Below are 14331 nucleotides of genomic sequence, written 5' to 3'. Positions count from 1 at the left end.
CAGTTACTGCATAGCAGGAGATGATTAATGGCCCTGCTCACTTGATCGACAATGACAGTGGATTTTCCAGCTCCAAAATGATTCCCCACTGACCGGTAGCAATCTGGCATTGCAAGTTTCCGCAAGAGTGTGATCGCCACTCACTTCTTCACTGTCAGTGCTCCCTCTCATTTTGGTGTCCCTGCTTGGGGGCTGGGGAGAGCTCTGCACACCGATCCAGGAAAGTGGCCTTGCACACTCAAAAGTTCTGCAGCCACTGTTTGTCGTCCCAAACCTGCATTACAATTTGATTCGACCAGTCAATGCTAGTTTCTTGGGCCCAGAAGCCGTGCTCCACCATCTGTAGCTGCTCCGTGACCACCACCACCAACCTTGAATTGGTTCAGGCTATGTCCCACAGCAATCTGCCCTCCAGGAAATCAGTGGGTTCCTTGAGACTCTTCTTGCAGCTCTGCAAATACTGGAAGATCGTGCATGCTGTGCTTGGGACACTCATGACAATAGTGCAGAGCAGTGCTGGCTCTATGCTTCCGTCAGAGATTGTGGATCGCAACCAGTCCTGCGTGGGTTTGTGGGATTTTCAAAATAGGCATGAAAATGATGGGATAGAGATGGCACTATGGGGAGGAGAAGGTTGCATGATGGGAATTTCAGCCATCAGTCCCAGTTACCCCAGCACTACTCATTTTTGCCCCACCATGCATTGCCAAAACTTCCCAAAACACAGTGTGCTGGATGGTGGCACACTGGGATACTTACCCATGGTGCACCACACAGTGCATCTAAACAAGCACTCCTGGTGAGCACTCAAAGTGCTGATGGAAGAACTCAAGCGATATACTATCTGCAGCAGCTGTATGCCAAAGTCATTTGCATCAGCAAAAGTTTGTAGTGTAGACATGCACTAAGTAAGAGACATAAGAGAATGGCTCAGGGGTTTAATCTCTAGGTTACCAGTCTGTAATATGCTTGACAGACAGGGAGACTTGGACACAGGATCAGAAAGCAAGTCAGTGGCTTAGCTGGGAATAAAATGCAGGTCTCCTGATTCCCAGCGTACTAACCATGCTGTTCATTTACAAAATATAATTAATGAGTTACCCTCGCAGTGGAGAGATAGGTATTTATTATGCTCATTTCCTGGATGGGGAAAACAGGTGCACAGAGAAGTGAAGGGACTTGGTCAAAGGTTGCACAGGAACCCTGGTAGAGCTAGGAACAGAACAGAGATTTCCTAACTCCCGGGCCTGTGTTTTAAATATAAAATCATCCTTCCTCTGGAGCTCCTATCCTCTGCTGGCCGTGACCCAATTCACTGCCCACTGTTGGCTGTTCCAGCGGTGTATGTTTAATGAGTAAGTGGTCTCAGTACAGATGCTAAGTGGACATACATCCACACCACAAAACACATCAGTACAACTGTCACTATGCTGGGCACCTGAGAATACAGCATGCAGTTCTGGGCCCTTTAATAATAGAAAAAGGTCAATGAATCAGATGGAATTCAAAGGAGGACAGCAAGGAAACTTGAAGGGAGTAAGTTATGAGGAACAGAATTTGATCCGGTTAGCTTGGCTAAGCAATGGCCAAATGAGACACAATAAGTCTCTGAAGGGCGCAAACACCCAAGAGGAAGACGGGCTATTTGGGGTGGTCCTAGAGGTATAAATACAGTATGAGAAATGGGATGAGGGTGACCATACAGCCCGTTGTGGCTGGGACAGTCCCGTTTTTAAGCTCTGTCCTGACTTTTTTTTTTTAAAAAAACCCAAAAATGGACATTTGTCCCGTTTGCTCTTCCCAACTGATCAGCTGTCAAGAGCAAACAAACATATGCCCAGTTTATGAAAAAAGTCTGGTGCGCCTCCCGGGGTTGGGGCAGAGGAACATCGGGGGGGGAGCAGCGATGTGAGGTGCCAGGCAGCGGGTCTTAGGGGTCAGCCCCCGGTGGCATGGGGCTCAGCCCCAGCCAGTGCGGATCTCAGAGGTGGAGGGTCAGGGGGGTCAGCCCCAGCCCAGGGTGGCATGGAGCTCGGGGGGTGGAGGTGGGGGGTCAGCCCCAGGCGTGGGCTGTACAGGGCACTGAGCTCGGGGGGTGTGAGTCAGCCCTAGGTTGACCAGACAGCAAATGTGAAAAAACTGGGACGGGGTGGGGGGTGGTGGTAATAGGAGCCTATATAAGAAAGAGACCCAAAAATTGGGACTGTCCTTATAAAATTGGGACATCTGGTCACCCAAGTCAGCCCCATCCCCAGCCAGCGGGGGTTCGGGGATTAGGCCCAGCCATTGGTGGCATAGGCATGGAGCTCAGAGGTGTGTGTGGCTCTGGTGAGCCCTGTGGGGGGTGGCAGTTCAGGCTTAGGCAAGCCCAAGGTGTCCCGTTTTTACTTTAGGAAATATGGTCACCCTAAATGGGATGAAATTGAGCAAAGGAAAGGTTACGTTGGACATCAAGAAAAACGTCCTTATAGTGAGATCTACTAGTGGAATAGTCTTGCAGGGGAAGTTGAGAAGTTCCATCCTTTGAGCACTTGAAAAGTGGAGTAGAAAAACCATCCTAGGATATCCTGCAAGGAGCAGTCCTGCACTGGAAGGAATGTGGATTCATAAATCGAATAGGTCTTTTCCACCTGTAAACTTACATAACGCTATGATAATATGTAACAGCACAATCATTTTACAGTGTAAAAGGAATCAGTTTGATAAGGTTCCAATCCTGCAAATATGTGATTTTACATACATAAGTAGTCACACCAGGTGAAATTCACCTCTGTGCAGAGAGTCAGCATGAAGCCTAGGCATTGGGGGGGGAAGGATAGCTCAGTGGTTTGAGCATTGGCCCACTAAACCCAGGGTTGTAAATTCAATCCTGGAGGGGGCCATTTCAGGATCTGGGGCAAAAATTGGGGATTGGTCCTGCTTTGAGCAGGGGGTTGGACTAGATGACCTCCTGAGGTCCCACCCAACCCTCATATTCTATGATTTATTTTGAAGGCGTATGTGGGACTTAAGTGGCAGTTAGGCCTTATACTGGGGTATGCATATGTGAGAATTTAATTTGTTGTGCATAATTTGTGTTAGTGTTTACAGGATTGGGCCCTAAAATCATTCACATATTTTCCACATAATTCTGCAGGCTATCTAAATATGCCAGGTGACACGAGCTGGGCCCACCTCTGAATGTATGTGCTCAGATCCTATGGTGAGGAGTGTCTCATAAATATGCTAGATGAGATTAGAGTCATAGATTCCAAAGCCAGAAGGGACCCCTGTGATCATCTACTCTGACCTGCTGTATGTCACAGGCCATAGAACTTCCCCCAAATTAGATTGTACCATGAACAGTGCACTGGTACTTTCTGAAACGATGCTCTTTTCCCTGGAGTCTCTGGTTCTCCCTGTCTCTTGATTTTAAGCCTCCCTCTAAATTAAGTTTATTGTTCATCAAAAGATCCCTTAAAAAAAATGGACTCAAAAGCAGGATGACAGGAATATCCTTTCAAACAGCTTAACGACAAGTCCAGGACTGATGAACTGGCTGCATGTCTGGGACACAAGCTGATCTTCCTTGGTGAGTCTGGGATATAAGTAGCAGTGCATGTACTGACACTCGTCCTAAACCTCGGTGTTATTGTCAGTTGGCTAGGTTCTGACAAAGAGTAAATGAAATCCACAGCTGGGCCTCTCAACCTTCCTGGCAACCCTGCCATCCCAATGGAAGAACAAGACTCAGAAGCCTGCTTTCTGCCCTTTAAATTTTTTTTTTTTTTTTAAGCATGGATTTTTCCACAGCCCAATTTCCTAGCTCCTCTTCTCCCTTCCTGAAGGGATTAATTGTCCTTTATTTTCTGTGGAGAAGTAAAGCAAGGGTTCACTAAACCAAAACAAGGGGACATTTGCTTCTACTTCGTTAGTATTGATGAAGATGGAAGGGCAAGTGTTTGATTAACCCTCTTTTTTTCCTGGTTGAGCTCAAGAATGGACTGTCACCCAGGGAAGAACAGTGAAAGGACCACTGAGTGGGCTGAAGATTTTAACTGCCCATGTGGTAGCAATGGGGATTTCTTAATTAAGTGTAAAGTCATAACAGTGAGGTAATTTACTATTGGAACACTTTACCACGGCTCATGGCAGATTCTCCATCACTGACCCTTTTAAAATAAAGATTGGATGGCTCCAACCAGTAAGCCTGACCATCCTTGCCTCAGTGTCTGACAGTGCAGCTCTAATACTGGACAGCCAGTTTCCATTTAGCTATAAAAGGTTGTTTATTCTATAGTAATACCCCTTAATTGCTAAAAATCACAATATGATTGATGCTTATATATCCTATCATATCTGAACAGGATTTTAGCAGTAACCACATGAAGAACTACAGTATATCATCCATTTGCTTTGCAATACAACTGAAATTGAAAATTGGCTCTAATTCCTTTTGGCCACTTAACTACAGTTTGCCTTGATGCTCTGAGCCTAATGTATTGTACCAAAAAAAAATTTCAGATGATGCTGTGCTGGTATGCTAACCATTTAAATATCATTAGGTTTATATCTGGCATCAGAACTGGCTTCTTCATGAATGCTTTCTGAAAAATATTTAAAGGGCAATGAGAAATGTGAAGTTGAGATTAATTAGCATTTGTGTTTTAATTAATGGAAAAATCCATTTTGGAGGCACCAGTCACACAGCTGACCCGTAGTTAAGGTTGGGTTGAGTTTTGCACTTAAATATAAAGAAAAGCCACATCTTAGAGTAAAGATGGAGGAAGTCTGACAACTCAACTGCAGTGCCAGAATGCAATGGGCCTGATTCTGAGCTGCTTTACACTGGGGTAAAGTTACTGACTTTGTGGTGTTACTCCTGACTCAAGCCAGCATATGTGAGATTAGAATCAAACCCATTTTTTAATTTTAAAAAGGGTAACTTATTCCCTCAGTCACCTCTGAAGCCCTGGTGGCACTATAACACCAGCAGAAAATAGTGACGTTTTCATTGTTTCTGTGGTCGGAACAGAAGTCTGAAAATACACTGCCTCTGCCCTTTGTGTCCTGAAATCCAGAGAGGGGTAAAAATAATGGCCAAGATTCTCTGCTGTGCATGGTTTCTGCAGGGGGCAACAGAGGTAATGGAGAGCTGTCAGGTTGCTGAAGCATCTTGTTTCTTGATGCAGTTCTGAACCAGCCACTGCCCTGGTGGAGTTTAGAGCAGTCTGGGGGCTTCTCTAAACTGTGCCAGATGTTCATAGCTCCCAAGCAGCCACTTATGAAATAAGCAAAGCCAGAGCACAGAGTGCTCTGGACACCCTCTTCACTACTCCTTATGCTCTTTATTGGTGGTGGTGACATAGAAGCTCTATGTGAGTTGGGGACTGTTCCCCACCAAGTGAATCCTCAGCCAGTCAGTGTAGATGGGTCTCTGCTTTCTAGTCCCTTTGTGGCACTGAAGCAATGTAAAGAGAAGAGATGGGAACAGAGAATCCAACTCAGCAATGTTGCCTACAGTTCTATTTCCTCAGAGTGGGATCTTGCCAGACTTGACCTAGGTTGTAAAATCTGACCTGGCCCTTACTTAGATGGCAGCCCTCTGTAACTTGGTGGAGTTTTTCACCTAGGCAGTTGGTATCTCCTCAGAGGAGAAGTTAAGATTTAGTGTGGGTTCTTGCTAGAGTAGCAGTAGAATCATAGAATATCAGGGTTGGAAGGGACCTCAGGAGGTCATCTAGTCCAACCCCCTGCTCAAAGCAAGGCCAATCCCCAACTGAATCATCCCAGCCAGGGCTTTGTCAAGCCTGACCTTAAAAACTTCTAAGGAAGGAGAGTCCACCACCTCCCTAGGTAACCCATTCCAGTGTTTCACCACCGTCCTAGTGAAAAAGTTTTTCCTAATATCCAACCTAAATCTCCCCCACTGCAACTTGAGACCATTACTCCTTGTTCTGTCATTGGCTCTAGACTGTTCTCTGTGGTAGCAATCCTCTTTGGAACCCCCTTTCAGGTAGTTGAAAGCAGCTATCAAATCCCCTCATTCTTCTCTTCTGTAGACTAAACATCCCCAGTTCCCTCAGCCTCTCCTCATAACTCATGTGTTCCAGTCCCCTAATCATTTGTTGCCCTCTGCTGGACTTTCCAATTTTTCCATATCCTTCTTGTAGTGTGGGGCCCAAAACTGGACACAGTACTCCAGATGAGGCCTCACCAGTGTTGAATAGAGGGTAATGATCACATCCCTCGATCTGCTGGCAATGCCCCTACTTATACATCCCAAAATGCCATTGCCTTCTTGGCAACAAGGGCACACTGTTGATTCATATCCAGCTTCTTGTCCACTGTAACCCCTAGGTCCTTTTCTGCAGAACTGCTGCCTACCCATTTGGTCCCTAGTCTGTACTGGTGCATTGGATTCTTCCGTCCTAAGTGCAGGACTCTGCACTTGTCCTTGTTGAACCTCAGATTTCTTTTGGCCCAATCCTCTAATTTGTCTAGGTCCCTCTGTATCCTATCCCTACCCTCCAGCGTATTTACCTCTCCTCCCAGTTTAGTGTCATCTGCAAACTTGCCAAGGGTGCAATCCACACTATCCTCCAGATCATTTATAAAGATCTTGAACAAAACCAACCCCAGGACTGACCCTTGGGGCACTCCACTTGATACCAGCTGCCAACTAGACATGGAGCCATTGATCACTACCTGTTGAGCCTGACAATCTAGCCAGCTTTCTATCCACCTTATAGTCCATTCATCCAGCCCATACTTTAACTTGCTGGCAAGAATACTGTGGGAGACCATGTCAAAAGCTTTGCTAAAGTCAAGGAACATGTCCACTGCTTTCCCTTCATCCACAGAGCCAGTTCTCATCATAGAAGGCAATTGGATTAGTCAGGCATGACTTGCCCTTGGTGAATCCATGCTGACTGTTCCTGATCACTTTCCTCTCCTCTAAGTGCTTCAGAATTGATTCCTTGAGGACCTGCTCCATGATTTTTCCAGGGACTGAGGTGAGGCTGACTGGCCTGTAGTTCCCAGGATCCTCCTCCTTCCCTTTTTTAAAGATGGGCACTACACTAACCTTTTTCCAGTCGTCCAGGACCTCCCGATCACCATGAGTTTTCAAAGATAATGGCCAATGGTTCTGCAATCACAGCCGCCAACTCCTTTAGCACTCTTGGATGCAACACATCCGGCCCCATGGACTTGTGCACATCCAGCCTTTCTAAATAGTCCTGAACCACTTTTCTCCACAGAGGGCTGGTCACCTCCTCCCCATGCTGTACTGCCCAGTGCAGTAGTCTGGGAGCTGACCTTGTTTGTGAAGACAGAGGCAAAAAAAGCATTGAGTACATTAGCTTTTTCCACATCCTCTGTCACTAGGTTGCCTCCCTCATTCAGTAAGGGCACACACTTTCCTTGACTTTCTTCTTGTTGCCAACATACCTGAAGAAACCCTTCTTGTTACTCTTAACATCTCTTGCTAGCTGCAATTCCAGGTGTGATTTGGCCTTCCTGATTTCACTCCTGCATGCCTGAGCAATATTTTTATACTCATCCCTGGTCATTTGTCCAATCTTCTACTTCTTGTAAGCTTTATGTGTTTAAGATCAGCAAGGATTTCACTGTTAAGCCAAGCCAGTCGCCTGCCATATTTACTATTCTTTCTACACATTGGGATGGTTTGTCCCTGTAACCTCAATAAGGATTCTTTAAAATACAGCAAGCTCTCCTGGACTCCTTTCCCCCTCATGTTTCAGAGTAACAGCTGTGTTAGTCTGTATTCACAAAAAGAAAAGGAGTACTTGTGGCACCTTAGAGACTAACCAATTTATCTGAGCATAAGCTTTCGTGAGCTACAGCTCACTTCATCAGATGCATACTGTGGAAACTGCAGAAGACATTTATACACAGAGACCATGAAATAATACCTCCTCCCACCCTACTCTCCTGCTGGTAATAGCTTATCTAAAGTGATCACTCTCCTTACAATGTGTATGAAAATCAATGTGGGCCATTTCCAGCACAAATCCAGGTTCTCTCACCCCACCTCCCCACAAACTCACTCTCCTGCTGGTAATAGCTCATCCAAACTGACCACTCTCCCAGGGGATCTTGCCCATCAGTTCCCTGAGGGAGTCAAAGTCCAGGGTCTGTATTCTGCTGCTTTCCTTTCTTCCTTGTGTCAGGATCCTGAACTTGACCATCTGATGGTCACTGCCTCCCAGGTTCCCATCCACTTTTGCTTCTCCTACTAATTCTTCCTGGTTTGTGAGCAGCAGGTCAAGAAGAGCTCTGCCCCTAGGTGGTTCCTCCAGTACTTTGGGGAAGGGGTTGGAATGGGGGCAGGGAAGGGGTAGAAAGAGGTGGGGCAGAGCCTCATGGAAGGGGTGGCATGGGGGTGGGGCCAGGGGCAGCAATGTGGGGGTGTCAGTGATGCAGCCCTCGGGCCAATGCCCTAGTCTTCATGTGGCCCTTGTGGTCATTTGAGTTTGAGACCCTGGTTTAAAGGTAAAGGCACTAGGAATTTGGAGCACAGCACACAGAGACATAGCAGAAGCCAGGTTAAGGATTTGGTTTTCTTGTTGGCCACCCCCATGCCATGGGTTGGGTCTTATGCTGTGAGGAAAAAATTTCTCATAAAATGTACAGGTGCACTCTTACCATGGCTTTTGACAGGGCTTGTCCATCACTTGTCACTAGTGCAGAACGCAGTGGCATGTCTGCTCACAGGACTCAGGAGCAGCCAAGATCACATTATACCCCCCTCCATATTCTTTATCTTTACCTTGACACTCTAAAATGGCAGAATGATTTTTAAGATGGCCTGGGCCTATGCAATTAAAGGCTTTAAAACCAACAGGGCTATACTGGAGAAATCCTCCATTTGTGTTAGTAAAATCACCATAGGGCCTAGGAGCCCCAGACATGGATCAGAACCACATTGTGCCAGGTGAGGCTCAAACATGGAGCAAACAGATGGTCCCTTTCCCAAAGAGCTTACAATTTAAGTGAGACTTGTCCTGGCAGGTGTTTGAGTCCAATATCATGTGACTTTTTGGGAGTCTGGTCATTGTACTTTGGATCAAAAGCTGGTTGTGATTTTGCTATGGGGAAGTCACAGGGTAGGAGATTCATTCCCACAAGATGTCGACCTGGACTATTTTTTATAGGTGTTCTCCATTGTAAATCTACAGCAAATCATGTGTAGGACCCCATTTGAAAAGAATTACACTAGATTTGGCTCTTCAGTGCAGTACATTGTAAAGTGTTAAGGTGATTTCAATTTCCATGCAAGCACCACAGCAGGGGCGTGCTTTATACATACAACTGTTAGAACGTCTGTCAGTCAATCTGTCTCTCTAACACACACACAAACAACAATACTTCAGCCAGGGAAGAAAAGTACTGCATCCAATGGAAATTGTAGGGGGAAATTAGTTAGGCAGAATGTATTTATAAAATGTAATTTGACCAGGATACTAGAGTTAATATGCCTTGTGTGGCCATGGGTTCTTCCATACCCAGACCTCAGTTTTAGAATCACATCTGGAGCACCAATGTGCCTCCTAACACCATGCTGGTACGTTGGTTTAGTGTTGACTCAGAAGGCAGAATCAGAAGTTTGAGATTCTCCCATCTACATACAGACCAGGACCACCTGTGTTTAGGACCCAATCTTGCAGCATGCTGAGTCCCTCCTGTGAGGTGCTAATTGATTTAGGTAGGAGTTGTCATTACTCCGCACCAGGCAGGAGTAGACCATTTGGGCTTGATCCTATGCCCAGAGCCTCCATTGACTTATCTGGGTTTTGGGTCAGGCCCTTAGTTTGTCAGTTCTGGTGAGATCATAGCAGAAGGTGGTACGGCTGCCTAAACTCTCATGCCCTTAACTTGCAATGAACTTGGTATTAGCCCATTTTTCTAACGGTAGTAACCACAGGGCCGTTTAAGTAATAGAAGGTGATTACTTCTACAGCTGTGACTTACCATTGCTGGCAATTTTAGATATGCACCGGTGACAAGCTTTCTCCAGGCCAGCAGCCATTGGTGATCACTGTCTGGTGTAAGTCTAGAGATATAGAAATAATAAGGGTATTACAATAAAGACACAACTTATTAATGAACTAGAAACAATGGGCCAGATTCACTGCTTTGCTTTAGCAGCTTTGCACCTACCCCAGCCACCTAAAGCAGCCGCACACCCAGATTGCTGGAGCAGAACCATGTAGCCAGAGCATACTAGCAAATCTAACCCTACTATAAACCAAATGTTAAAGGCTTGATTCACCTCACACATTACATTGGTGTAAATCAGGAATAATGCCACTGAAATCAACTGTGTGACATGGGTGTAAGAGAGAGGAGACTGTATAGAAAAAGTAGCATGCATGGCAAAAATGGGGAGTGATGTGGGGGTGCACAACTGGGTGTGTCTGAAAAAGAGGACTTCAGTGCCATCCACAGAGTGCAAACACGGCACTTTGCTAACTGCTCCCCTTTGGCCTTGCTGCTGCTATTAGTCAGGAGCATTCTGGCAGCCACACAGAAGAGCTTTTGTTCATGCAGGATCAGCTCCCCCTGTGCTCCGTCTTGCTCGCGTCTTTATACTCTGTACTATGCTCCCTGTCTGCACTGTGCAGGATCAAGGCCACCATTAAGACAGTGATTTTTAAAAGAGTAAAATTGGTGTCCATAAGAAATAAAAGGGGATACATTTAAAAAAAGTCATCTGCCAGCAATTTTTTACACAGTTGTATCTGTGTTACCACCCTTCCTCCACTCTCAGAAGACGCTACTGTTTTATCTCAGAAAATGCTGTGTGGTACCTGTTGGCAAAAGCTGACTCTTCATTTGGCCACAATAAGATGTCTAGTCAGGAGTGACCTGATTCTGGGGGAGTTCACTCCATCCCCTCCCCCCCTCACACTCAGCATGCCACTAAACCATCCCTGGCTCAAAGATACTTCTGAAGAGCAAATATTGTGCTTTTGGACTGCAACAATGGACAGGTTTTTAAATGAAAGAAACTGGCAATGAAGTGCACTTAGTGGGCAAAGGTGGGTGGAGGTAACAATGTGGTAGTGGTAGGTTGTATACAATTTTCAAAATGCTAGCAAGACCCCCTGGCTCAAAACAATGCAGAGCAAAAGGCTTAACTCTTTACCAAAGTATATACTTTTATAAACCAAATGAGAGGTCTGTTTTAAATGTAGAAAAGAATGGATTAAACTGAGGGCATTGGTTGTAAGTTTTACTCCTGAACAATCCAAAAGTAGACTGCTTTTAGAAATGAGACATGGCTAGTGACATCCATAAAATGATCTCATCAAATCACTTTGGCCATTATGAGAAAAAATATAAACACCCAATATTTTTATTTTTTTAAAAGAAGACAATGCAAACAGAAAATACATTTATAGTTGTCGTTTCTGCTAAAACTACTTTACCTATCCTTTACCAATGCATTAAACAAAAAACCCCCCCTCTGAATATCAAACAACAAGGAGTCTGGTGGTACCTTAAAGACTAACAGATTTATTTGGGCATAAGCTTTTGTGGGTAAAAACCACTTCTTCAGATGCAGAAAGCTTATGCCCAAATAAATCTGTTAGTCTTTAAGGTACCACCAGACTCCTTGTTTTTATGGATACAGATTAACATGGCTACCCATGAGACTCAGTATGTGTGATCATTTCTCCTTCTAGTGGCTGGCCTCAGCAACTACAGCCATCCTATTACATGGCTAAAACTGAGTTCTGCACAGAGTGAGCGTTTTTAAAAAATGTAAAGACATAGTATTAAGAAAGCAAAAGGCATGGTGGTTTCATAAGTACACATGAAACAGGGCATAAGCACATAACCTCTAGATCATTTCACCAGATTACAGGCGATATGCACCCATTTATCAGGTTGGATCTGAAACCCGTATGATAGACTTTATAGCACTTTCCAAAGTAGTAGATCAATTGGTAAACATGCCAAAAGACTCCTCTGCAGGATTGTAATGCATATTAAGGACAAAAGCATTTACTGTATGTAATTAGCTATAATAGATGTGAAGGAGCAACTCAGTTGCCAGGCAAATTGAGGGATAATTTCTTTTGGAAAACTGCCATTACAAGAAATTAAAATTTAAATGACCACTAAAAACTACACTGAATCAATGTAGAGTGGAGAGGCTTATAGAATGCTAAAGTAATGCAGATAGGCACCCTCATTTTGCCCACAATAGATATTGCAGGGGGTCTCAGAAAATCACCTGATGGTACACACAGTACCACAGGTAATGAAAAACCCAGATACAACTGGGTAAAGTTAGAGACAAAGGCCCACACTGATCCTCCTTACCTCAGTTTTACGCTGGTGTCACTTCATTGACTCAAATGGAATTATTCTTATGCTGCACAGGTGTAAGGGAGAGCATCTCGAGTCAACAGGACAAGTTATTCAGCCACCATGGGAATGGTCACAGTAGCTGTCAAAGCAGCTGCATGGCCCTATATGAGGAAATTTGGCTGGTGGACCTACATAGCTGCAGATCCTTTGGTCACTCCCTGGTCTGCTGTTCCCATGCGATAGCAAAGATGGAATCCATAGAGCAGAGCTCCAGGGGATATATTTTCTCTCCACATCCTGCTCAGTCTCAGCACAGCTGACCTGCTTCCAGTCCCTCTTCCTTTCGTGCCAGCTGTGCTGATGGAGAGGGGCCAGAGTTGCCCCAGAATGTTGGCTTCAGGGGTGGCTCGAACTACAGCAAACTCATGACATGTTAATGCTTTCTCAGATATTGCTCCCCTTGTTTTAAAACTGTCCCTTATTCCTCCAGGCAGTAATGAAAAGTCTCTGTAGCTCAGACCCATCTGTAAACCCAGCCCAGTCCACTCTCAGCCCTGGGTAGCTTTAACTTTTAACTGGTTTGCTGCTGTTGGTTTCTGTCCTAACCTTACATTTTCAGAGTTGTGTTCACCAAAATAAGAATGATCCTCCCTCCTGTGAGCATGCCTGACCCCTCCACATTCATAAACCCCCCTTTACAATGTTTCCATCACTAGTTATCCAATTAAAGAACAGAGTTCAAATTGGTCTTATATTTGATTGCTCAAAATATACTTTGGCTGCACAAAATAAGCTGCACTTTCAATCAATTCCAAACACCTCACACTGTTGAGGAATAAAACAGGAAGACACTAAATTCTCAAAAAGAAAAGGAGTACTTGTGGTACCTTAGAGACTAACCAATTTATTTGAGCATGAGCTTTCGTAAGCTACAGCTCACTTCATCGGATGCATACTGTGGAAATTGCAGAAGACATTATATACACAGACTAAATTCTCAGTCCACTGCACTGTAGATCTACAATTCCTGATAGCTTTGCCCCAAGACCCCAAATCCTTCAACAGAAACATGTTCATCTCACTGCATAGATTGAGGATTTTTTAAATATTCAGAAAAACATTTCTACCATACTGGTTTTGCAGTCCATTTCTTCCTGACAAAGTACAAAATGCTACATTGTCCTTTATTCTGCAAACATTCCTGGCAAATCAGCATCTTTCCAATGAATCTCTCATACCTGAAAGAACTTGTGCTCTCTTAACTCACCTTGTTAAACCAATGGAAGTCTGGAATGAGAAACCACAAAATAGATTCTTCAATAAAAGTATATTGTGAAAGTCAGATCCTGTGTTACACTATAGTCATGCTCAGCTTCCAGGGACTCTGCTTTCAGTTAGCTGGCTTTAAGTGATCTTGGCTTCTTTTCATTCCATCTCTCTCTGTTGCACACACCTATCACTACTCAAACTCCTCTGCTGCAGCCAGGCGGCTCCTCTGCTGTTTCTAATTGTGAGGAGAACTGATTATAATTATTTCCTATACACTCCCACATTCAGCTTGCTCCTTAACCCAGCAATTGCAGGGTTTTACAGTGCCATCAGGGGGCAGAGGAGCCCATAGAAGACTTGTGAAGGTAAAAGAAAAGATGTTTTCTTTGCAAAAATCTTTCAGTAGATTTGGTTTATCCATAAATCAGCAGCTAGTAGCTGATGCCTGGTTTATTTTATGGTACCATTTTGTCCCTTTGCAGTGGCCTGATGTAGTCCTCTGCGATTTACAGAGCTGCCACATACACAACTTTTAGTGTTAGCTACTGGATGTTGTTTATTCCGGATATCCTATACTACCTCCCTAGAGATCTGTTTTTTGAATAGTTACTCACCATGTTCTCTTTTCATTAGCAGATGCCGGTCAGAAATCTCAGGTCCAATAATAAGTGCTGTGTCACTAGCTAGAAAGCAATACCTTTTGTACAATAGGAAACTGTTTGACAGATAACTCTCTGG

At 44.5% G+C, this 14331-nt stretch overlaps 1 protein-coding gene across 6 annotated transcripts in view; it reads right to left on the bottom strand.

The window, feature by feature from the left end:
* The window catches only part of TMEM272 (transmembrane protein 272), a 28980-nt gene extending 14952 nt beyond the window's left edge, over positions 1–14028 (bottom strand). For 4 of the 6 annotated variants that reach the window (XM_074960245.1, XM_074960252.1, XM_074960225.1 and 1 more), the window contains exons 1-2: positions 13592–14028; positions 9976–10057 (exon numbers count right to left, since the gene is read on the bottom strand). Coding sequence is in view for 3 of the 6 variants with exons in the window: in XM_074960225.1 (XP_074816326.1) it covers positions 9976–10033 (58 nt within the window). In the remaining 3 variants the exon portion in view is untranslated. Of the gene's footprint in view, positions 1–9975; positions 10058–12336; positions 12558–13591 lie in introns of those variants that run through there. The other 2 variants (XM_074960235.1, XM_074960259.1) reach the window with 2 other exon arrangements.
* Between the last annotated feature and the right edge of the window lie 303 nt (positions 14029–14331).

Source organism: Natator depressus, chromosome 1 (genome assembly GCF_965152275.1).
Source record: "Natator depressus isolate rNatDep1 chromosome 1, rNatDep2.hap1, whole genome shotgun sequence".
Lineage (NCBI taxonomy): Eukaryota > Metazoa > Chordata > Testudines > Cheloniidae > Natator > Natator depressus.
The sequence above is the reverse complement of the archived record's forward strand: the minus strand, read 5'-3'. Positions and strand labels throughout refer to the sequence as shown.